Here is a 25,670-nt window from a genome sequence, read left to right on the forward strand (position 1 = left end):
CCAAAAAGTTGCAAGTTAAACATGTTGCATGCCAATGGGAATATTGCATGATGACTGTCTTACCCAGCAAACTGCCCTATGGCTACTCAGCACATAGTTAATTAGAATCTCCTAAGTTTTTTGCAAGAATAAGTGTGTCCCATGGACAAACTGATACAGCTGATCTAAACTTACCATTTTAATTAGCCCTACTGTGGTTCAATTTATTCAATTATCATTTAATGGTTTTTATTAAATTATCTAACCACTAGCTGACCTCTTCTCTCTTTGCTAGCTCCTCAACAATCTGATCCTTTTCCTCTGTCCATTTTCTTTCCATGGTCTACTTTGGGACCACTCTATGACACTGTCCAATACATATTACACAGCAGGACTTAACCGGTGGTTTCCACCAGGAAAAGTGTTCTCTTTCATTCATGCTCCATGAAATCTAAAAGTTTTGATAAAGGCAAACTTCAGACCGTTTAATTTTTTTCCCCATTGTAGAAGGTCACATTGTTCCCCCAGTCTGCTAAATTAGTTTTCGCTGCCAGACACATGCACTCCTCCTTCCAGACATAGACAGCACAAAGCCTCGCTGTGCTGGTTTTGGCTGGGATAGAGTTAATTTTCTTCATAGTGGTTAGTATGGGGCTATGTTTTGGATTTGTGCTGAAAATAGTGTTGATAATAGAGGGATGTTTTTATTATTGCTGAGCAGTGCTTACACAGAGTCAAGGCCTTCTGCTTCTCACGCCACCCCACCAGCAAGTAGGCTGGGGGTGCACAAGAAATTGGGAGGGGACACGGCTGGGACAGCTGACCTCAACTCACCAAAGGAATATTCCATACCATATTATGTAAATTCTTTCTCCTCAAAATTTGCATAGAAAAGCAATAACTCCCAGGTGTATATAAAACACATACTACAGCCCATTCTCAAGTCCTGCATGCTGTCATGTAACAAAATCTACATACTCTACCCACACAGCTAAGCAGCTGGCTCACCTCTCTGCTTAACAATGGATTATTTGGGAGATGAGGCCCAGCTGACTAAGCAAGGTTTTTCAGTGATCTGGAACTCCATAGCTCTTCCTGTCAAACTTCAGTCTCACAGATGACCATACTAAGAGTTGGAGGTCAGCATGCTGTAGTAGGTAAATAAACACCTTCTAACCTTCTCCCAAGCTCTACTGCTTGCCTAGGTAGTAGCTAAGTCTCCCTGCAATGTCTCTTGCCTTTGAACCCCCTTAAGTGTGTATAGTTTTAGCTAGGATAGAGAGCAACTGAAATGAGCTGTCAATCAAGGCAGTGACTGTGACCCACATGGAAGTCACAACCAACACACCCTACAGTTCTCTAGTCATACCTGAGGTTTGGTTTCCTCTTCGTCCTTATAATAGAAGAGCTGATCCCCGCGTAGCACAAACCACCGCTGCTGCCAGTTCTTCATAATGCTCCTTTGTTTCTTTAGCCAGCCGCACTTCAGCACACGATCTTGAGGGTTTGGAGAAGACGATCTGGAGGGAGGCCCAATCTGTTCACCCATCACCAAACTCTTTGACCGGGCTGAAAAAGCAATTACAGAGTAAATGAAACAAAGAAATAAGTATAAGAACACACAGAGAGGCTAAATAACTGTTCCACACTTTCTTCTCAGACATGGACAGACCATTACATGCATGCTCCCTCTTCGAGTAGGTACTTGTTTTTCAGTGTGTACATTCAAGTTCATCAGAGTCAAACACAAGACAAACATCAGCCTTTTAGTACTGCTCACTCTAGCAACCTTCTAGGTGACACAATACCTCCACCAAGGCTCCACGGCTCATACTACCTTTTTTTGTGGCAAGTCATTACTGCCTTCCAGCTCTACATGGGAATAATGATATTGCTCTCCCCTAAAGGGATATTTACCCAGTGAGGATGTGTAAGTGGGGTTAGCAGGGACAGAAAAGGAGAAAGGGGAGAATATAAGAAAATATTCTCACTCCATACAGTACCACTACTGGGGAGACTAGCCAGTGAAACCAGCTGCCACAGGAAAAATAAGGAGATCCAGAATTGAGAAAAATTCAAAAAGGGAATAGGCACATATAGATAACGTAGCTATCCAGAATGATTAAAGTCACCTCACTCTTCAGGGCTTTCTGACACTGAAGCAGAAAACCACAGTGGAAATAAAAGACCAAATAGAGAAAAAAAAAACATGTAAATTTCAGGAAAGGCTTCAGAAGAAAAAAAGTCTATTGCCCTTTCCTTCCTCTCCTCCTCCCATATGCCTGCAGTAAGAGTACTAAAGCTTGGGGCATTTAAAGCTAGTCTGGAGTAGCAGATAATGATTATATATTGCAGGCAGCAAGCCACTCCTCTAGAATGGATAGGTTAGATGACCTCATAGGTCTTTTCCACATCTACTTTCTTTGGATGTATGAAGTATCTTATAGTAACAGTTATTTAATAGCTCATGCCATTTTCTTTCATTAGTGCGAACATGATACTGTTCCTTCTCATTTTCTACATTCATCTAACTTAAAGCACAATTTATAATGGCCTGTAAACTGTAGCCCTGTTTCAAGTGGGCAACTACCAGAAAATCTACATCATTGATGTCTTAACGCTGTAAACTGCTGCAGCTAAAAAACAGGCAAGCTTCTTATTCAGGCATCCCTGATAGACTACAGCTAATTTGGCTTGTAACAAAGGGCAACCCCCTGCCTCTCAAAGTACTGTCTAGTTTTGCCTCTTTTAGGTTCACACAATTAAAACATGTAGCCCTGATGTTACCAGCATGACTCTGGTTGCTGCCCCTAGTACCTCACCACACAGTGACAGAACTGACAACATATGCCAAAGAAAGAAAAATAAAGTGGAGGTGATGGTTGGGGAATAAAAAAAATAATAATAAAATAATAATAATAAAAAAAATCACAATAGCAACATTAAACTTGATCCTATTTCTTCTCTTCCATGAAGCAAACTGCAATAGAAGGAGAGGCAGATAAAGGACTGAGGTCAGATCTTTGGAGAGCCTGCTCAGTGTAATCCAGTGAGGGAAATCACATTGGTGTCCGTGATAAAAATCTACTTTGACCTTCCCCATGACCTGGTAGTCAGGCCACCATGTTCTGCTTCTTTAAGAAATATAAAAACAGCATTTTTACACACTAAATTCTTCTGTCAGCAGAGGGTAGATCTGAATGGTACCACATCATCCATTACCAAAAAGTCTCAGTGACAGCAATCTCCACTTGTATTGTATCACATACTTTCCTCCCCTACCTCGGCTTAAAAATCCACTCACCTCTTCTGCAACCACCCAGTAGGCACTCAGTCTGGCCTCTGACAACTTCCCAGTTTTATAGGCAGAAGATGGCATCACTTTATTAGTCTTAAATTTCAGACTCAGTGAAAGCCCTGTCTGATAGGCAGAAGGAATTTCCCCCCCCCCCCCCCCCCCATTTCTCTGAACTGCTAAGGTAAGTTCTGCTACTCTCAACAGAACTGTGAATAAACGATTTTGTCTTGTGCCTCAATTAAAAGAAATTAGGTTTCAACCTATAACTATTTTCTGCTGTAAGAAATTAAGTTTTTTATTTTGCTTTTAGTTTCACTTTTAAATTAAATTTTAAAGTTAAAATGTTATAAGAAGTGCTGATGCAGTATCATATCTTTTTCAGAATTACACTTCCCTTATTTTTGGTTAAAATACCTTGCTGAATTTAACCTGAGCTCATATACAGCATTAGTCCTACATTAGTGAAGTTTACCAGCAAACTTCAGATTTGCTTAAGTAACCCAGCACTCCTCAATCCCGATTTTTTTTTTTTTTACATAGCCAAAACAATAAAAAAAAAATCTTAATACAGAATTTACTTAAAATCAGGCTTTGATGTATCCAGGCATATTCTCTAAGTCTACTCAATGTAGTCTGAGCTCTAACAGACAGGCATTTTCATTTCAGCAAAATACATAGAGAATCGATTTTCACCACGAAGCTAAGATCCTTATGCCTTAATATATGCCTTTCTGGCAACACAGTGCCCTCTAGCAGATGATTACAAAAAAATACCAGGACAACTTTGTCTCCTTCCCTGCCCGCCCCGTGCCGTGCCCCGCCCCCCACTCCCAAGAAATATAGGATCCTATTTCATATGCGTGTAGTAAGAAAACAGACTTTTCACATTTAAATCTCTATTGAAGAGGCCCATAAAGATTTAGTTGTAGGAACCACCTCTGCCTCATTCCAGGCCACATTTTACAAGGACCAAACTGTAACCTGGTTTAGACTGTCCCAGATTCCTTTCCACATTCATGTTACAACATATATTATTACAAGAACAAATATCCCAAGAATTTTCTTTTCCAAATAGAACTATAATGTTTCTTAGGCAACATCTTGGCTATTAACCTAACCAACTAGTCTAATCATACCAAAAGCCATGCTTCAGTAAGCACCTCAGTCATCTCTACACTGAAGCAACTCAGCACTCTCCAGAGTAAGCATGCAACTCCCAGCAGTTTCCAGTTTTCCTGATTTGCATATAGTTATACAAACCCTCACCTACTTCACCCCTCCCCCTAAAAAGAAATTAGATTTATTTAACTGGAAACCAAGTACCTTTATTTTAGCATCTATATTGACACAGACCTCACAAAAAAACCCATCAAACATCTAGCTTCGGAATAATCCAAAGCATGTTATCTCATATTTACCCTCACAGACCCTTTGGTGTTAATTGTACAGTCCTACCTAGTAATAATTTATTATAGTGAAGAGTGAAGGCTTTCGCGATCAGCTGCTGGAGGATGTATATCTTCATATTTTTAATTTAAGCAGCACCATGTCTTAGTCTATTGCTATGGTTAATTCTTCATGCTGTCTTAGCTTTCCATTTCCTTAGAGTTTCTAGTCATGACTGTAATAGTTAATTTCATTAGCGAAATACTTAGAAAATTCATCTGTAAGTTAACAACATGGATCAGATAGAAATTTTTAGAAGGAGGAATTATTTATGGCTATTAACAGCATTGACATTTATATTGCATGCTTCACAGAATACAATAATTGCATAGAGGTCAGAAGCAAACTTTCACAGATGAGCACAGGCTGCCTTTAAAGCAGCAGGTATCTCATACTACTGGGATCAAAATATCTGCTTTGATAATCTGATCCAGTATATCAAGCCCCTGGTTCTTAATGGTAGATATACATTCTTAGTGCTCATCTATTTAACAGAATTATGGAATCAGTAGAGCATAAGGAAGAAAACAAATCAATAAATCAGACTCACAACAACTCAGCAAATACTTTACATGCTCTAGAGTTCTGATCCAGTAATGCCTTTTCAATAACACCACATAGTTTCGTTTTGCTCTTCACATTTTCATTAATTGATTATTGATTCAGCCATACATAAGTCCTAAACAGAAATTAATGTAGAAAGGATTCAAGCTTTTCTTAGAAAAAGGTTTAGGATTCATCTGTACAGCGTAGCAGTACTGAAATGCCAACTACAGGACGTACCAACTCAGAAGCAGGGAAACAAGGTAATTACAGCACAGCAAGATTGCAACAGACCAGGCAGACCCATATCCTTGCTGCCCCGTAGGTGGCACTAACAATGAGCCAAGCCTGGGTTTTGGGATGACAAATCATTAGAAGGCAAGAATCAGAATTGCAGACCTTGAAAATACTCCTGTGACTGGAAGCGACACTGGCATATGGAAGTTCTCATATCGAGACGAAGACAGAAGGAGGAATATGAGCAAGTCAGTGGAGAGATGATCAATGCCAGCTGTGTAAATGCCTGGGCTATACTAAATAAGCTCCCCATCCAAAACCCCATACTTGGTTGCCATGTCTTTAATAGTAAACTCAAAGGTTATCCTAAGGAGTAAAGGGACCAAATTGGATGGAGCCACGCTACCATTCCTTACAGAGATAGCAACCCCTATCCCCATCCAAATTCAACCCTGTCTAAAGCTACTTTTTCTCCATTTCTCTTCATTGCTCCATTAACAGAGCACCATACACTTCTAGAAGAGCTCCTCTGCAACTCAGACCTGCCTCCAAGCAATATACACATTCCTGTTTTCTCATCACATCTATTTTCTACACTAAGCATACAGATAATGAGACAACTTCTTCCCTTCCCTATCCATACCATCTCCCCTTCCTGAGCTCAATCCTGCATGGCAACATTATACGATCTCTTCTGCTCTCCTTCTCCCGCTCACAGCTCTGAACACCACTACAGATTTGAGCAATCAATAAGAACCTACTTAAATCAGGGACATGGAAATCAATCAAGTCAATGAAATTCAATATCAATTAAAGTTGTAATCTTTTGAAATTTCATAGGCAGTTAGCTTAAATCAATGTAGTCATTATAATTTATTCTGGCTGACAAACGGTCCTACAGTGAAGGCAGTTTGCTGTAGCGTTTCTTCAGTCTAATGACAAAGTGACACTATGTATTATTTCTGATATAGTCTTTGTTTAAAGTACTAGCCACTAAGAGAAGTGGTTTCACGTACTATAAACAATATTCTCAGTTGTTTTATTTAATTCAAACTTTGCCTAAAAAATGGGTGCACTGAAAACACAAGTGTCGTATGCCTTAGAAAGAGATACTGCATTTCCTTTCACCAAATTGTAGCAAATAAAATACTTGGTTTAGACGTATTTTCTGCCTGTTGCACATCTGTGTTTGTGTTTGAATTTGATTGCTAAGATACCACAGCCAGTGAGCACAAATGAAACCAAGACACTTCCTCAACACAATCTGAGAATTTATCATCTTGAAACACAATAAGCAAAGAGATTAAAGGCAGAATGTTTGAAGCGATTGGCGATGAGATGTGTTTAGGCAACTAGAAGGATATCAATTACAAGAAACTGGCAATGGCTTTTAGTTCCTTCAAGCCAAATAGAGTAGCAATCTGTACAGAAACAAAATGTTGCTACACAGCCACGTGCCTGCTCACATATTGTGACCTGGAGGACACTCACCCCATTCAGAAACACTACTGTAAGAGCAGGTTGTGCTCCATTACTTCTAATCAATAAAGCTACACCTGTCTATTCAGAACACTTCATAGACCAAGAGGATGTGCCGTGTTCTACTTCCTTTTCTTGACTTGTTTTTCTGTCAGCCAAGATAAAAATACAAAAGGATATTTTGCTCTGGAAAATAATTTTTCATGGCCACCCATCAGAAATTGCTGAAGAAAATGAAAGGAAAAATAAATGGATTTGGAAATCCATAATTTTTTCCAAGAGAAACCATACATGCGTTACACTGGAAGCAGTTCTGTAACCTTATGCTCCAACTGAAGAAAAAGCAGGGAGACAATTAGCTTTACATACACTTAGTAACCTGTATTTTCTGTAACGGTTGGGATACCAGACTGCACATACCAAAGCATGCAGTCTTGCCAAGAAAAGATTCTGACAGTCTGAAGGAAGGATCTGTTTGTACAAATATTTACTTAATATTATTAAGTTTCTGCAAGAACAACTGCATTCCCGAAGGCCACTTCATAAAGCTAAAATCCAACATAGACTAGTATAATTTGACTCTCAGACTAGGGATAACAGCTGATAGAAATTGGCTATATATACAGGGTAAAATACCTTTTGGTCTTTACCTGAAGAGCAGAAACTTTGGTCACAGATATTTACCTACAGGTACGACACATTCCGTTTAAAAACAAAACCCAAACCCAACCAAACAAAAAAAACCCACACCAACCACCCAGGCAGCTTTTTGAGCAGAAAGAGCAGAGGCAGATGAAGGAAAATCTGAATAGCAAGGGAATGACTAAAAAGCACATTTCAGCTACAGTGCACAGCTATGGCCAAAGAACTTGAGCCAGCCTGAAGGACTCTGACACAAAATAAATGATACGCTGTAGCAGATGCACCGAGGTCCCCAAAAAGGAGCCCAGATGGATCGGAAAACTAGACTTGTTCATGAAGGAGCACCCTGTCTCCAGAACACAGGTTCATCCCCTCTCAGAACTCCTAAGACCAAAAGCTGGGGATTCTGTTTTCAAGATGTTTCCTCTTTTATATAGGCTAACTCTTACCTTTTTTGCACTGCCAGATCAGTCCATGTTCTTTCACTGGCAAAAGGCAAAGAGAAGGGAATTGCACATGCACCAAGGAGTTCTGAAGAATAAAACTAGACTGCAGAAGTTCTCCATACCAGCACATTTTAAGAGTGGGCACGCTGACAGTACCTGGCAGAACAGAAAACAAGATTTCCTGCTAGCTAGCAGGTTAGGACAGCCACACAACACTGTTGCACTACACACAACTGCACCTGGTACTGAAAGCAGTGCAGCCCTGCCATGACATAAGCTCAGGCACAGCAACGCACATTTAAAGTTGCCTATAGCCTTTCTACAGTCATGAGAGCTGGCTCAGATCTTTGCATCAATCTTCAATAAGCATGCAGCATTTCCTTCATAGAACATGTAGAAAAACTATGCCTGTTTCCATCTACAGTACAGCATTGACAGAACATGGTCACAGCCAAGAGGCAAAGACACACTTAGTTTGAGGGCAGTTGCTTCCTGACTGGCATGAAGAAATTAATCTTAGTCGTCTTTGTAGTGTTCAAGATAACAGCCATGACCTTTCACCACTTTACAAATGGTACAGTCGGCTCTGTATAAGGCATGTTCTAAATCAGAAAAATAATTTTATACTCCAATGACCTGTTCAATGTGACCATAAAAGCCACTTTACTGATCAGAGGTACTTTGCAGAAGTATGCAGGTAGCATACCCAAACAAGGCAGTGAGGGGATCAGGCTGAATGAAGACAAAAATCAGCTTCAATCTTAGTTATCTTTTAGAATGACACAAAGGTTCAAGGCTTCCATAAAATATGCTAACAGATGACCTGGTAACGTCTTGTCTTTATTGCATCAAAGAACACACACACAGTAGCACATACTGATATATATTAATGCAGGGCCTTTCCACAAGTCAAAGAAAACTCTTGTCTATTTGATAAATAATGCAACCAATCCCACACAACAAAAAAAAAAGACATAGTGGGATAATTTAGCCCTTTACTCCTAAAGAACAATTTATATTCATCTTCAAACTATTGTTACAAATTCATGGCATCTTGGACTCCAGAACATGTAAGGATTTTGGCAATCCATTGCTGCTACTATATAGGTAAAAGGGGCATTGTTTTGTTGGCTAACATTTCACTCCAGCTCTGGAGACCTCATTGACCTCTGGAGACCTTTGACCTATTGTACAAAGAAGTCCCAGATTTATTTTGCTGCCACTAGCAGCAAGGCCAGCAGGTCTCAACTCCACAGAATAGTCATTTAAAGAGTTTAACCTTGTATTTTCAAAAGGATTTGAATTACTGCCCCAGGTTGTGGGAATGCGTGGGTTTTGTCACCTGTCAATGAATAAGCCTTAAATTTTGCAGGTAACCTGCCATCAGCGTTTCACAAGAGTGCCCTATAAATACACGTCATGCCAGTCCTATCAAACCACTAGCATTATATCACGGGTAAGTGCCAAGACGGAAGGGTGATGGCTTGATTCTTTCTGCTACAACAGACTGACCTACTGATTTACCACCTAGTAAAGTGAAATACTTTATTCTAAAAAACACAGTGAATTGTGGGAAACCACTGAGAACTGTCAACATTCAGATGAGGCAGCCTGCATCTTCTGTGCAGAACTGGGGAATCAGGCTAGGTCTATATTATGAAGTAGTACAGCACACTAGGTGTAAGGTGGAACAAGTAGTGAGGAACAGCTGGTACCACGGACCCACCACCTACACAAAAGTTATTTCAGGAATTTTATTTGGATTGACCATGGAAACATACTGCACATGGAGCACATTTTCATTCAGAAAGAATCCAAGCCTATGCTAAACCACCAACCAAAGCACAGTAGGCAGGAAAGATCAGAAGATCTGCTTCAAAAGCATGCCATTGATCCAAACCAAAATGGATGCTTATGTAGACAACCCTAACTATTCCAAATGAAGACAATGGACAGGATCCAACTACTGACCTGGTAGCTTAGGCTAAGGACAGAGGCACATGCTTGGCAGAACTGACAGTAGAAAATGATGCTTTTAGATATTATAGTAGTAGGGACTAATAATTATAATTACTTTCTTCATTGAAGAGTTTAAGTCTTAGCTGTTGAACCCAGCCATTCCCATCTCTAGTTCTACTGCTCCCAGTGTATCTGAAGCAGGAGCATACAGAACAGGTAAGAGAAATTATTGCAAAAAAAGTCCGCGATAGGACAAGGAATAAAGGCTTCATTCATCTAGCACCCTAAATACCGGCTCTTTATTTCTCGATCGATGATATCGCACTGAGGGGTGCAATGCTTATGCTTTCTTTTCAGTATCAGCCGCTTCGCTACAGCAAAAAACCCAAACTCATGCAGCAGTATGACTTAGCTTCTCTATGACAGAGTGCACAAAATACATTAGCACATGACCGTTCAAATTTACTTTCATCATGCTCCCAACTTTTTCTTCACTAGCAGTGGCCTTCTCTCCCTCCTAGAAATAGCAGGATGAAGTATATTTGCATAGCTTGCTGCAGGTCATATTTTAAGCATGCCATTTAGCATAGCTTTCTCCAAGTCAATGAATATAAACACAAAAGGCAAGGAACAACAAGGTAATACTCTGTACTCGAGGCAAGGTTAGAGAGCTACAAGCTCCATGGATTGAACACTAGTCACTTAAGGAATACTCACATGCTTCATTTATTTAAGTACTGAAAGGGACGCACAGAAGCTGGAGGGCCAGGTTATTATAGATTTATGCTAATTCTACACCAATAGACAGCAGGTTCAGGTCAGCTTCATTACCAAGAAAGATTAAGTCTTTTGGTTGGGGTTTTTTTTTGTTGTGTTTTGGTTTGGTTTTTTGTGGGTGCTTTTTTTTTGGGGGGGGGGGGGGGCAGGGCAGGGAATGCAGGGGCAGTCAAGGATATTCTTATTTCTTCTTCTTGCTGATCACGAGTAACCTCTGTAACAAGCGGGTCAGAGCCCCAAATTCAGCCTGCTGTGTCCTTTGTTATTGCAAAATCAGACTTATAGACCATATTGATAGGCAGCCCAAGTACAGAAACCTGCTCCCAGCAAAAGACTATTTTAATTTTCATGCCCCTTTATCTGCATCATCCTCTGATAGTTCCCAACTGGATCCACTGCAGACTATTCAGAGGACAGATCAGCACTTAAATCATAGCTCTAAAGCACACCCACTTGTCACACACAATGGACAACAAAACTATCCAACAAACCCAAGCATCAGCTCTTCACTCTCACTGAATCTTGGCAGAATCTCTTGAAAGCTGTACATCTCCATCTGGTTGGTTAGAACTGCCTACCTGACAAGCACTGCTGAAGGCATCTCTGCTGCTGGCAAAGCTCTGCAGTTCCATGGGCAACCACGCTGAGCTACAGCTCACTGCTGCCAGAAGAGGGAAGCCTTACTCCCTTTCTCCGTGCACCCACACTGCTCTTTTCTTCTGCCGATACACCCAGCCTTACTTCCCTACACTTCACTGACAAGGTGAGACCTTTTTATAAGAATAGTAACTCACTGAAATGGCAGAAAGTTATCTCAGATTTTTTTTTTCCTGCTATCTTAGTGAGTCAATTCAGGTCACAGAAGGAAAACTGAATGAATACCTTGTACTCCCTCTTCAACCAGCAAAAGCCTCCTGTAATCCTCCCTATGGGTATGGCTTTAAGACTTAATTTTTAATAGCTTTCCCAGCCATAGTGGACTGAGGAGCAAACAAAAAATGCTGACCATAATAACATTCAGATTGGTGCTGTACGAGCTCAGGGTAGAGTCCCAGCTCCAAATACTGTGGAGTCCTCGTCAAGACTGCAGCTCTTCAGCACTACAGATGCAGCACAAACATAGGTCGACTGCAGCATAACAGCTCAAGCTAGTCATAGGCCCTCCAGTCACCTATGTGTTTATAATAAATACTAATGCTTGTGCCATGCCAAGCACGTGGTCCATATTATTCGGACACTGCAGTGGCTGTCTGCATCACTGGTACCTTACATTGATGTTATGAGCACCAAAGATGTTTGTCCACCACACTCCATGGAATATCATTTCCCAAAATTATTCTGGACTGAAAAAGTCATTGAGCACAGAAAACTTTGTCAAGGCCTTTTGCCAGCAACTGGCTATAAGGCTGAAGTGATATCATGGCCCAGCCACTTCCAGCAATAAAATTCCCTGAATTTAGCCGTAACATTATATTTCTCGTTTCCCTCACCCAAATGTCAAGAAGGTATTCATTCCTACCCTACTTCAGGACTCAGCATTGAATGAACAGTTCAATGTGCCCGTTTCAACATTTGTTATACCTATTTCCAACATGCAAACAAAGCCTGCTTCCTTCTCTGTACGACAGGTGGCTAAGTGACTTGCCCTACTTCCAGGGTTGATTTGGGCAGAAGGACAAAGGCAGAAGAAATCCAGGAATTCTTACTCCTACATTAATTCACACTCTGAACCTAAGTACCCAACACTTTAAATTGAAAGAGGGTAGGTTTAGATTAGATATAAGGAAGTTCTTCACTATAAGTGTAGTGAGGCACTGGAAGAGGTTGCCCAGAGATGTTGTGGATGCCCCATCCCTGGAAGTGTTCAAGGCCAGGTTGGATGAGGCTTTGAGCAACCTGGTCTAGTGGAAGGTGTCCCTGCCCACGGCAGGGGGGTTGGAACTAGATGATCATCAAGATCCCCTTCCAACCCAAACCATTCTCTGATTATTTAGCTATAAGTACTTTTAACAAGATGTCACCGGTTAATAAGGTAAAGGTGGCTCCTCCTAAACTGGAGGTCTGCACAGGAATAAGCATTAACCCCACGCCTACAATTCTCCCAAAGAGATCATGAACAACCCAATCCTTTGCCCTGCAACAGAATCAGTTCTCAGCTTAGAACCAATGTATACAGCTTCCTTGTCATTTAGCTCCTTGTACCGTAGGTTTGTTCTTTAAACTTCGATACCAGTTCACAGGATGACTATCTTACTGAAGCATAAATAATTCTTAACACCATTTCAGAGGAAGGATATTACAAGTAACTTTTTTCAACCACAGCAAAGACTTAATATCTCCTCTCTTTAGCTCTTCATAAAGACCAATTTACTGTCTTTGGGGCACAAAGGACCCACAGAAAAGCTCTGTGGAAGGAACACACATTAGAAGGACTGGCAGCAGAAGCTTCCCTCCCCCATATTAGTTTTAAATACCTTCACAACATGCAGGCCTGAGCAAAGTCTAGGTATAGATCCTTTCCTCTTCCAGCTCACCAGATAGCACATACTGCAGCCTCATCAAGGAGTTTCCCCTTCCCACCACAGCATGCAAGCGCCTTTATCGTTGCCTCAAACTACCTCTACCCATAATGCAGGGAGCTGGAGAAAACAAATTAAGCTGCTTATGCTGCTGTGCTTGCCTATCAGCTACCACAAATATAAAGGGAAAGCCAGCAAGGAAAAAAGTCATTCTGGTAGTAACCTTGCAATGAAGAGGAATGCATTTATATAGGCACTAGAAGTAGCAGGTGACTGTCCTCTCAGGAGAGAGGTGCTAGCATTCATAGTGCTTCCACTGTACTCACTCAGTGGGTGTTTTACAAGTAATTAGAGAACGCATGGCTTTTTCATTTTTTGTAATATTTAATTTTCTTCCCACAAGCTCTCTCCCCAGTAGTCCAGCTACCCTTTGAGAGGAATTACTGCTCTTTCTCAAGGCCCCTTCCCCTCCCCAGGAGGTAAGGCCATGGCTCGTTATTTCAAGTTCAGTTTGCCTGTGCTTAATAAGCTAGTGCTTGCCTGTGAACTTGTCGGGGCTTTTCCTAAGGAGAATGATTTCCTGCCTGAACCTTCAGGCAGGAACAGAAAGCCACTATTGCCAAGAGCAGCACTTAATTCAGCACACACCATGAATCCTATGTGGAAAGAGAGGGGCATCTCTACAGACATGGGAGAATCACACCTTTGAACAGACTAGGTCCTTCTTCATGGGACACACCACAAAGCAAGAGTGGGAATCTGAACCTGCCTCTGGAGGAATCCCACAAATATCACTTTCTTGACTCTCTGTGTATATGCACATGGCCACTGAACCAGGACAACAGAAACAAAGTCATTAAAGCACACAACTGATAATGCAGCTCACCCCTGCACCAAAGCAGCACAGTGCCAGGAGACTGACCTGGTACCAAGGGGCAGAAGTAATTCCCTGCTTCATTCACCTCCCTAGGGCTGCACATGGTGAGAAGGGACACCGAGCTCCCTCCTTGTTCACTTCTTCCCCACACTTTACCCTCTAATCTGGGCCTACTTCTTCCCACTACCTTCAGGGCAGTTAATCCAGCAATGCACCAGCTCCAGCCCCAGTGTCTCCCTCCACAACCCCTCTACCATTGCCTTAGGATTTTAAGCTCAGCTCATCAGCTTTATCTCATGTTCCTCCAAAGCAAAAAGATGAAATCCAGACCCACACCACAGGCAGGGCTGCCACTACCACCTCCTCCTCCCCAGTGCCTCACAGACTCCTTCCTCCACCAGCTCACAAACTGTAAGCCATAAACCAAATCATATTTACCAGCACTTCATCCTAGCTCTTTACCCACATACCTTTCTAGAACACAGCTCCTGAAATTGCCTCTCCTACTTTAAAGAATCACTCATTTAAGGAAGGAGGGTAGAGAACCTCCCCCTTGCAGCTGGGCTCCTCGTTAATGGTGGCTCTGCCATGCCAGCTGCAGCTAGTCGCACTGATTGCTCCCCGCCCCGGGGCCTGGTGTGCTCCCAGCAATGTTGGTGGGCTCTCAAGGGCTGAAGGAAGTGTTTGGAGGAGTTTGCAACTCCAGGGCTGTTTACTTTGGTTCTAGGAGTAAGAAGCTGGGTGTTAGTTGCCTGGTAAGGTGGAGGTGGCAAGGTGCTGGCCTCCCACATGCTCTGGGATAGCTGTGTGCATCATCAGCCCTGCAATCCAGAGCTGCAGCGTGGGGCTGTGGAGGCACTGGTGTTCCTCTTTACAGAGCTAAGAGGCTGCAGGTGCTAAGCTGTGGTTTGGTGAGGGGGACAAGACACGTAGGAGAGTTCCCCTTTTCTGCCTTTTGCTGATCAGTGAAAGGAGGGCTCTTCACACAGCATGACTGTGAAGGGAATACAGTCTGAGGAGCTGCCTGCACTGGGCAGTCTCTGAGGTCCAGGACTTGCTCCAGCAGCAAGGAGTTGAGGGGGAAGGTGCCACCAGTTCCCGCCTAATGCCAGAAACATCAGAGTGAACTCCTGCTGTGCACAGGGCAGCAGGATTGCTTCCTCTCTGTGGAGGACTTGGAGAAGAGCCAGAAGTTGGAGAGTTGATGCCTCAGTAAACAGAGAAGTCTGAGCGCACTTAGGGCTGTTTGGCTGCCTCTGGTTCTCTATGAAATGTATTTGTTTCACTGTTCCTAATTTCTTCTCTCTGCTATGTCTTTTTTCACAAACTGAGTTGCACACTGTTTCTTTTTCTCCTTTTTGTTGAAATCTCCTTTAACTGCTGTTTTTTGTTAACTGATGTTTTTTGTTCCCTTGCTGGGCCTTATCTCAGCTCTGCCTGTTGTACAGGTCGTCCTGCTACCTGTGCCTGCTGCTAGGGTTGTGGGGTTGCCCCTTAGATGAGGTCTAACTCCTAGAACCTCAAGTGCATTGGCGATACTGAAGAATTATTAACTGGCCAGGCCGAATATGACTCTGAACAAGCAGCATCTTCTAACAGAGTCAGAGGTCACCTTCACTGATCTAAAAATGCCTAATTAATGTTTCCTTAGGTGTCATTCATCATCATTGAAGCTTGTTCCTGAGCCTGGCGAACTCAGGATAGATGACAACTCCTGAAAGCCACGACTGGTTGATAGCCTTCTGCTGTGATTAAGACTGTCTTGAAGAAGTGATTAATAATGTCATTTGCTTCAGACAAGAAATCTCTACAGGGATGACCCCAATCACCCAATGTTTCTGATACAGAAAAAAAGTTCCTGGAGGCATCCCCCACAATTTCATACCAGTATGTTTGTCCTATTATGCTGATGCCCTCCATTTACTCAAGAAATAAAGTGGCAGGGTTGCATTTATATGTCTAAGCTGTTCTTAACTGGCAAGTCCTTATGGAGTCAGATGTGTTCTGATGACAGAAAATAGCCAGTGAAAAGCTGTTGAATAAGAAGGAAGGATAATCCATTATTTTTTCATGTACACTAAACTTTGGGAAACTCATTTCAACTCCTGGCTCTGCCTTGGACTTCATATGTGGCCTAGGGTTTTTCTCTAATCCACAGAATGTAAACGTTACCTGTGAAACGTGGCATGTGCAAAGGTAAATACGTTTTGAATTGTTAAGTTCTGAGATACTATGGTGGTGAATTGTTGGTCACCTAAGTAATGGATTAACATAAAATTATCAGTTCTGAATACAAATGTCTTATGACTCTGACAATTTCAGAGATGTCTAGATTAGCAAATAGTACAGATCATTAGGAGTGGATCTGTTACTTAATGGCAGGGAACTAATATTCATGCTACATATGCATTTCAGGGGGCTCTGTTTTGGACTGCTTCTATTCTGATCCTATGGACTGAATACCCATTAATGGCTGGAGAGCATTAAGTGCACTCCTGAAAATATCTTCCCACCTAGTTTAATCCAAAAGGAATTCTAGTTTGGTTATTCTGAGACTGCTTCATGACATAACCAAAGTGCAGGAAGTGAGGAGAATTAGATTAGTTTCAAAAACCCACTTTTAAACCTAAAACCCTCATGTAGTTTCCAAAGCGTACTACTGTAATTCTCATAACTGTAATTTGCTTTTGTATTAAATAATGTGCTTTCAGTCTGCAGAATTAAGGAAGTCTGGATTTCCACTGATTACTGCCTTATATTGTTCTACCACACAAACCCCAATTCCTCTACATGTTCCTCAAACTTGCATAATGCTGTCTCTTTATCTTCTTCAAATACCCAGTTCCTTCCACATCCCGCACAACCCAATACCTTACTACATCCCTTAGCTTTTTGGCTGTCTTGAATATATGTGTGCTCTTACACGACAGCCAATATGTGTCTTTTGGATGGTCAGTTGGGCATTATCTTTCAGAACATATATTTCTGTTGAGTACTATGTGGCAGTTTTCCCTAGGTGTACAGATATGGTTACCTTTCCTCTGTCCTGACACCAATTTTCTTTGAGTTTATAGGAGTCAAATATATTTTGACACTCCTTTTCTGCTTTCAAATCTGGTTGGATTTAGCCAAGCAGCTCAAAAATTGTTAGGACAGAGACTGATAGAGAAATCATGCAATCATGTATCCTTACTGCCATATGAAAGCAGTTTAAATATAGGGTGTTCATGTGCCTGTAATCAAAGACACAACACTTTAATTAAAAATACAATGACAACATTGCAAAGGCATTGAATATTAAAACCTAGCTGTCCTCACTGCAAGCACATGAAGCTTATGTTGTAAATGTGCACGCTCCCAGAGGGCTAGTACTTTACCCTCTAAAGTTCCTTCTGGCAGCATTACTACACACCATCCTTAGAAACGTTTTAAGTATGCTAAAGCTCACTTTTCATTAAAATTGAATTATGACAAGTTTCAGAGAAGGAAAAAAGAGAGAGGGAAATAACTCTGTTCTACTACAGCCATGCTGAAGTATACCTGAGGTAAACCCAGTTTGTCTGCAACAGGCTAGCTAGCCACAATGTCTCTCATCGCTTTTTCCCGGCTCTACGTTTTAATTAAACAAACAAACAAAAGTTTAATTATTATAACTGTGAAGAAAATTTTCATCACACTGTAACATACGTATGAGTGTGCAGCCAAACAGAGATAATAGGTCAGAGAAGTGCAGACAATTCCATAATGTCAGACAAAGTCCCAGTCAGGAGAGAAGGTTTATTCTTAGTACCTATACAACTGAGACAGACTATGCCGAAGACAGGAATACTGTAAAGAATCTATCATGTCAGCAGGCTAACTTTCTTGCTATAGAGGGCAATCCCATCATACCACTTACTAGAAAACAAATGCATAAGCTTGTCATCAGTCCAGCTTCCATTTCCTAGCACATTTAAATGCGATTGGGCACGTATAACCTGTTTGAGGCTTTTCAAACCAAGGAGCACATGCTTTATTTCATTTTTTTCATCTTTTAAAAACAAACAAAAATGCATTCCTTGAGACTGAATGATGTAGTCCGAAAACTGCTTTCTCTACTCTCCACACTGAAAGTTCTCTTGCTTCTAGTCTGGAAGGCAGTATTTCTATACCCCATCACATAGAAAGAATGTGAAAATAGATGTTTTCCATTGCAGTCTCTTATTTCAGAATCTGCCAATTGCTGTACATAAAACACTGTAGATGAAAAAATAATGCAAAATCCATTCAAGCCTATCCAGGATGAATGATTTTCCAGAAGGCCCATTTATGCACATTAAGATTTTCAGACTGTGAGATTTTACACCTTCCTAGGTCTTATGAAAACATAATGTACCTCTGAATGCCTGTTTCTGAGTTACAGATGAGAGCTTGCTCATGGAATGGCAAGGGCTGCATTACACTTGACAATTACCTCTAGCAAGGCAAATTATCTTTGTTCTCTAGCATACCTTTTACAGATATTAAGAACTGCACCCCAGATGTCAGGCTCAAGTCCAGACATTTTCAAAAGCCTGAATGTCTTTAAATCCAGGAGCTTTCTTAAGGACCATCCACAAGTCAAACAAAAATGACAGCATCAGATGTCACAAGTAAAAGGTTTAAAGGTACATTCTCAGCAGAGATCTGGAAATACAAGGGGAGCTGATGAAGCATTCCTATTTGCACAGATGCAGGGAGCCTGAAGCAAAGATCTGGACACACACACAGGTGGTTTGAGTAATGCAGCCACAAGAAGTCTACACCAAATACATGAACATCCCTAGGTTCAGCTTTATTGCTGCCTCCTATCACACTCAAGTGAAACCACAGGCTGTACCCAGAGTATCCTTCCTTGTCCTTTCTCTTCATTCTGTCTGCTCAGAGAAGTCACACTGCCTCCCTTACACAACTAAGTCCTCAATGGCAGAGCTAGCAGCCACTACTCTGAGAAGTCAGCCAAGTTCGTGCAACAGCTTGCAGCAGACCTCCTGACCTTGTTGATGCTGTCAGCAACAGATTCTTGCAGCCTTCTCAATACTTTGCTTGCCCACCATTTACCACCTGAACCTTCATTAGCAATCCCAACTGAGAGCCCAGGGAGCATGAACTACCATTTCACATCCAGCTCAGTCTTGCAAGGTGGGACACTTACCTTCAAGCAGCATTCCGCATCTTCAGCACTGCCTGTTTACAGCTCCTGTGAACAAGAGCTATAGAAGAAACTTGCAGGATTAGGTCCCACTTGGTAACCTTTGTAAGAGGTTACCAGTGCTTTGCCACGGCATTGCAAAAGTAGGGAAATTCCTTAAGTTTCAAAAGCCATCAAGCCAACTCTTTTCATGTGTTCTAAATTCACTCAGAAATAAACCTACCACTGCACAGCTAATGAATCAAACAGAACAAACCCTGAGAGAATGACATATACTGCTATAAATTGAAATTGAATCACAAAGGTACACTACAGTTTGTCCCCCAAGCATTGGTAGCCCACAGGGATCTAGAATAATATCTGTCGCATAACTAGACTTCGATATATATTAATATACAACTTAGTCTCTTCCAGATGAATTGAACAAAGTGGAAGAATGGCAGGCATGCAGTTGTGAAAGCCTGTGTTCCTTGCTCTGACACAGACTTCCTGTACCACTCCAGTTGCATCATTTAGCTTGTTTCATCAGAGCTGTAATAGCCCATAGGAATGCTGAATAACAAATATATTAAAGACTGGAAGGAGATTAGACACCCCTTAGAGGGGGGATGGCAAAGAGACAGCACCTATGAAAGACTTGCTGAACTTCTACACAATTGTGGAACTAAAAAATAAGTACATATGACTTTACTGTGGGTGAGGCTGCAGGTACCTGATCCTGACACCTCCAGGTGGCAGGAAGCTTCTTCCTTCCAAGACACTAACAGCTATTTAATGGGCTGTTGGTATTTTAAGGACTGTTCAGCATGTAATACTGCTTTTATATATATGATGCAAAGTGACATTTGGCTGGAAATATCTGTCTCAGAATCACAGCAGCTAGAACCAGCGACGCTTTCCTATTTTATAATGCTGGCATGGCTGAAGAAAAACCTAATCTTTACATACTCTTCTGATTGCACCTGCTTTTGCTCCTAAATGACATTAATCTAGCCTCTCTTCCCGATGGGTGGGAAGATATCCCTCTGAGACTGTCAGTAGGCTGCGAATGGCAACGATGCTCAACAAATGCCTTGTCAAACGAGGAACTGGTGCTGCAGCAGGAGATCACAAAATACATCCCCTGCCAGAGCATCTCCTCCGGGCGAGCTGGAGTGGAGACACCGGCTCTGCCCAGCCCCAGCTGATTGCTTTACAAACACTGCATACTACACCTCGCAGGTCTGCACGACTGCTCAAAGCAGCTGTTGCAAAACCAGGGCAGGTTTTCCTTCCTTCCTTTGTCTTGCCCACAGCTCACACAGAACGACTTTCCCCAGCTCCTGCTCCCAGCCCTGGAGGGATAACGTGCTACAGCAAACTGCTTCTCCAAGATGCTGCAGGTAAACTTGTCACAACTGCCTCCAGCTGTTATAATGAATTTCAGCATTAGAAACACGGCATTAGCAACCACCACAGTGGTGCAAAGGCTCCGTCGAGTCCCAGGACGGAGTACAATTTTTGACTCATCCCTGCTGCTCAGCCCTGACATTGCAGACGACGTTGCTGAACACAAGCACAGGTCCCCTCCTCCTACGCTTCATTCTCCCCGAACCTTCGCAACCGCCGCTCACTCGCGCTGCCCTCCCCAGGGCCGGCTTCGGCCAGCGGAGCAGCAGCCTCGCCCTGCCGGGGCGGGGGGCGGCGGCTGCAGCTCGGCGGGGTCTCCGCGGAAGTTTCCCGGTGGCGGCAGGCGGTCCCCCGCCCCACAACGCGGGGCGCACGGGAAGGCACACTCACCTCTCCTGGCCTGCCTGATCTTGGGGCTCAGCATGCTCCCGGCTGGGCTGGGCGCGCCGCTGCCGGCAGCCTCAGCGGCCGGCCCCGGCTCCGGCTCCGGCTCCGGCCGCCGCCCCGCTCATCGCCGCGCCCGCCGCTCTCCACTTCCAGCTCTGGCTCGGGGGCGATGCTTCACATGGGGCTAAATAAACCCTAATGCATTATTTATCCGGCCTCGAATTAATTCCCATCCAAACTAGGCATTAAGTGCCTCGGTAATTACTGTCGATAAATCACTAGCACGCAGACACGAGGGCTGGACCTGGCTCCTGCTAATTGGCCATGCATCAGTGTTATTAATATGCCTCTTTCAGGGAGCAGCGCTGATCCCGCACTGCCCCTCCGCATCTTCCTCCGATCGCGCTCAACAGACGCTTTGACTCGATAAGGATCAGATCAGGAGCTGCATCTCTCCAAGCCCGAGCGAGGGGGAAAAAAGGGCACAAAGCACACGCCGAGAATCTTGCGCATCTGATAAGGTTGTGCGTTAGAAGAAATACCAGGGGCGCTGGTCCCGAGGGCAGCGGCGTGCAGGGCTGCCTGCTGAGCACTGCATCCCTCCCGGGGAGGTATTCCGGGGAGCTGAGGGAGAAACGACCCCACTGCTCTCTGCAAGGAAGAAAAATCTGTCTTGCCTGCCTGACAGCCTGGCGGGATGGGCACAGGGGAATGCCATCACTCCATTTTAGCACCGTCATTTTTATTTGTACTCCTTGCTAAGCTCTCCCTCACAGCCGACCCGGGGGGGGGGGGGGGGGGGGGGGGGAGCGGCAAAGTTTGCAGTCAGTAATGGGGGGGAGAAAAGAACAAACATTTGATGAAATAGTTAGATACTATTAAATAGTATCTATAAACTATAAATAGATACTTGGATGAAAATTGAATCTGAAGTAATTGACACATCCTGCCCCTCGGCTGCTCTTAGCACAACCTCCTTCCTCACCATCCCCATCTGCCGAGCAGGTCCTCCCGCAGTGTAGAAAAGGGGGTAAATATTTCCCTAGCAAATGTGCATGCCCTGCAGTATCACCCTGCAGGCTTGTATTGCTGAGTTGCCTTGACAAAAAGCATCTGAGATTGGCAGCTTCCTCCTCTGCCAGGAAGATCCATCATATCTTGGATACTGAATACTGGCCATCAAGTCATATCTCCAACAGTGGAAGAGGTTATCTGGCCCTTTACAGAGGCTGTACTTCTCAATGTGCAGGCTGCAGCAATGGCTACGATGTTTTGAACATTTAGCTGCTTTAGTTGCTGGTGGAACCAGCTGCTTAGAAATGATTGTAAATCTTTGAGTTTGTGGTGGCTGTCTCAGATTTACACACTTGTAAATGAGGCTAGAAGTGGGATCTGAACTGTTGTCTCTGTTCTGAATACACAGGCTCCTACAGTTATGTCCCCACTAATCATCTGTATTAGCTAGGCTTCAGCACAGTAAAGAATAGCTAATTGGTGATCCCTTGGCCAACAAGCTTAGCAAGTGTCCTGATGCTGTGGATAACCAGTAAGAGCATCAGCAGAGGGAAGTTATGCTTCTGCCTTTCTGCCCAACCTTAGTCCCCGGACCAAAAAGTCACTCCTACCAACCATTCAAAATAATTCCTTCTCTCTCCATATTTTTAGCATTTCTTGTCTGCTTTGATGCTGTTTATACACATCATTTTGCAGTTTTAGCAGGAACCCACAAGGTGTGTACAGTAAAACATGACAAGAGATAAAGTTAACTGAACTTTTAACTTCATGGGAAACATGGGACACTTCATCCTGCTAGGTCACTTCCCATGAAAGCCTGATTTCCCCTCTGGGGAAAGACATTGTATAGGGACCTATACAAATAATTATCATATTCATGGGTAAAATGAAAAACATTCAAACAAATGACAGCGAAGTTCAACCCCAAATGCTAACTGTGAACGTTTTTTGGTTAAATAAAAAGTACTCAGTGTAAACAAAAATATTCAATTTGATCCTATTTGAAATGTTTTGCTTTGACTTAAACATTTTCAGCCCTTCTTAAAGCAATTTTCAAAAGAGAAACATCATTAAAATGATTTTTTAAAAGTTGGAAATTTCCTATTTTTTTCTCCAGCTTAAACACAATAAATTCAGACCTGAATTTCTCAGACGTACTCTTTGAGGCAAATAAACTAATTGTTCGGGGAGGGAGGGAAGCTATAAAAAAATGCCAGCTGAGAGAAAAAAACAATCATCACCTTCAGCAAGTGGTTCCATGCTAGCTACAGTGCTTTGCTCTGACAATTTAAAGAAATACTTTCTGAAAGAAACACTGAGAATAGGTCCAACAGAAAGGTAGCCTAGAAGTGTCTAGAAGGAACCAGACTCTATGGGAATGTTTAATCCCTGAAGCTTGTGTACTGAACTACTTAGACTGAGCAGGATAACTACGACAACGTATCTCAATGGTTTGTATTTACTGTAATTCTCCTGTGAGTTTCACAGCCCCATTCCATCCCACAGCTGGTTTCTCAGGGTGTGCGTTCCTCAGCTGTACTGACCCCACAGAACCACATCCCACAGGGGCCCTGCCCATGGAGCAAGGGCTGGGAATGCACTTTATGTGTAGCCCAAGTCAACTCTTCACCTGCATCTGTCCCATACCACTGCCAGCTGCCCCTTCAACACACATACCTGGCAAGAGGCTTTTTGAACTTCTATATAAAAAGCGCCTATGTAAAAGGTGACAGAGCTAAGAGTAGTCCATGGTGATGCAGGAGGGAAAAAAGGTTGAGTGATGGCTGATTTCGCTTATTCTCCCTACATCCAGTTTTGTCTGACTCAGATGTTGCTTCCAAATGGCAATGGTATTGACGACTTTGATTGCTTGTGGAGGACAGTAATTGCAATCTGAAGAGTACCTAATTTAAGTATAGTGAAGTTCATCTGGCAGTTCATCTAGGGACAATTATTTCAGTGCAGTAATTTTACTTAAAGGAAAGGATCGTAAAGATGTGAAGAATGAAGGAATAATCTGTGAAAGTTTTACTTTCACTGTATTTGCATCAGGTCTCTCCCTGAATATGCAGTCACATAGTAGGAAAAAGGGATACTGGTTTAGCCCAGCCCAACCAGGGATATATCAGCCCCATATTTCATTGCTAAATAAAAGCTGGTAAGTACAGGGGTGGTAGAACTGAGGAAAATAGAGATACAGTTCTGTGACACCAGTTCTCCCCTCTCACCTAGCAAAAAATCATAGAATCATTTAGGTTGGAAAAGACCTTTAAGATCATCAAGTCCAAATGTTAACCTAGCACTGCCAACTTTACCCCTAAGCACCACATCTACACATCTTTTAAATTCCTCCAGCAATGGGGACTCAACCCCTTCCCTGGGCAGCCTGTTCCAATGCCTGACAACCCTTTTGGTGAAGAAATTTTTCCTAATATCCAACCTAAACCTCCCCAATTGAGGGGGAGCAATTTGAGGCCATTTTATCTTGTCCTATTTCTTGCTACCTGGGAGAAGAGACCGACTCCCACCTTGCTACAACCTCCTTTCACATACTTGTAGAGAGCGATAAGGTCTCCCCTCAGCCTCCTTTTCTCCAGGCTAAACAACCCCAGTTCTCCCAGCCGGTCCTCACGGAACTTGTTCTCTAGACCCTTCACCAACTTCGTTGCCCTTCTTTGGACATGCTCCAGCACCTCAATGTCCTTCTTGTAGTGAGGGGCCCAAAACCAAACGCAGTGTTTGAGGTGCAGCCTCACCAGTGCCAAGTACAGGGACACTATCACCTTGCTGGTCCTGCTGGCCACACTATTTCTGATACAAGCCAGGACGCTATTGGCCTTCTTGGCCACCTGGGCACCCTGCTGGCTCATAGTTAGCCAGCTGTCGACCAACACCCCCAGGTCCTTTTCTGCCAGGCAGCTCTCCAGCCACTCTTCACGAAGCCTGTAGCGTTGCATGGGGTTGTTGTGACCCGAGTGCAGGACCCAGCACTTAGCCTTCTTGAACCTCATACAATTGGCCTCGATCCATTGATCCAGCCTGTCCAGATCCCTCTGTAGAGCCCTTCTACCCTCCAGCAGATCAACACTCCCACCCAACTTGGTGTCATCTGCAAACTTACTGAGGGTGCACTCGATCCCCTCATCCAGATCACTGATAAAGATATTAAGCAGAACTGGGCCCAGTACTGAGCCCTGGGGAACACCACTTGTGACTGGTCGCCAACTGGATTTCACTCCATTCACCACAACTCGTTGGGCCTGGCCATGCAGCCAGTTTTTTACCCAGAGAAGCGTACACCAGTCCCAGCCATGAGCAGCCAGTTTCTCCAGGAGAATGCTGTGGGAACCTGTGTCAAAGGCCTTACTAAAGTCCAGGTAGACAACATCCACAGCCTTTCCCTCATCCACTAAGCACGTCACCTTGTCATAGAAGGAGATCAGGTTAGTCAAGCAGGACCTGCCTTTCATAAACCCATGCTGACCAGGCCTGATCGCCTGGCTGTCCC

At 43.1% G+C, this 25,670-nt stretch overlaps 1 protein-coding gene across 4 annotated transcripts in view; it reads right to left on the reverse strand.

Annotated features, from left to right (window-relative positions):
- Positions 1-21,278, reverse strand: part of ARHGAP22 (Rho GTPase activating protein 22) — a 158,309-nt gene extending 137,031 nt beyond the window's left edge. For 2 of the 4 annotated variants that reach the window (XM_087768275.1, XM_087768274.1), the window contains exons 1-2: positions 21,152-21,278; positions 1,349-1,548 (exon numbers count right to left, since the gene is read on the reverse strand). In XM_087768275.1, the coding sequence (XP_087624401.1) occupies positions 1,349-1,548; positions 21,152-21,185 (234 nt within the window). In that variant the 5' untranslated portion in view covers positions 21,186-21,278. Of the gene's footprint in view, positions 1-1,348; positions 1,549-14,389; positions 14,401-14,672; positions 14,702-21,151 lie in introns of those variants that run through there. The other 2 variants (XM_087768276.1, XM_087768277.1) reach the window with 2 other exon arrangements.
- Between the last annotated feature and the right edge of the window lie 4,392 nt (positions 21,279-25,670).

Source organism: Nipponia nippon, unplaced genomic scaffold, assembly GCF_047370975.1.
Source record: "Nipponia nippon isolate SJK-2023a ecotype South Korea unplaced genomic scaffold, ASM4737097v1 scaffold_3, whole genome shotgun sequence".
Lineage (NCBI taxonomy): Eukaryota > Metazoa > Chordata > Aves > Pelecaniformes > Threskiornithidae > Nipponia > Nipponia nippon.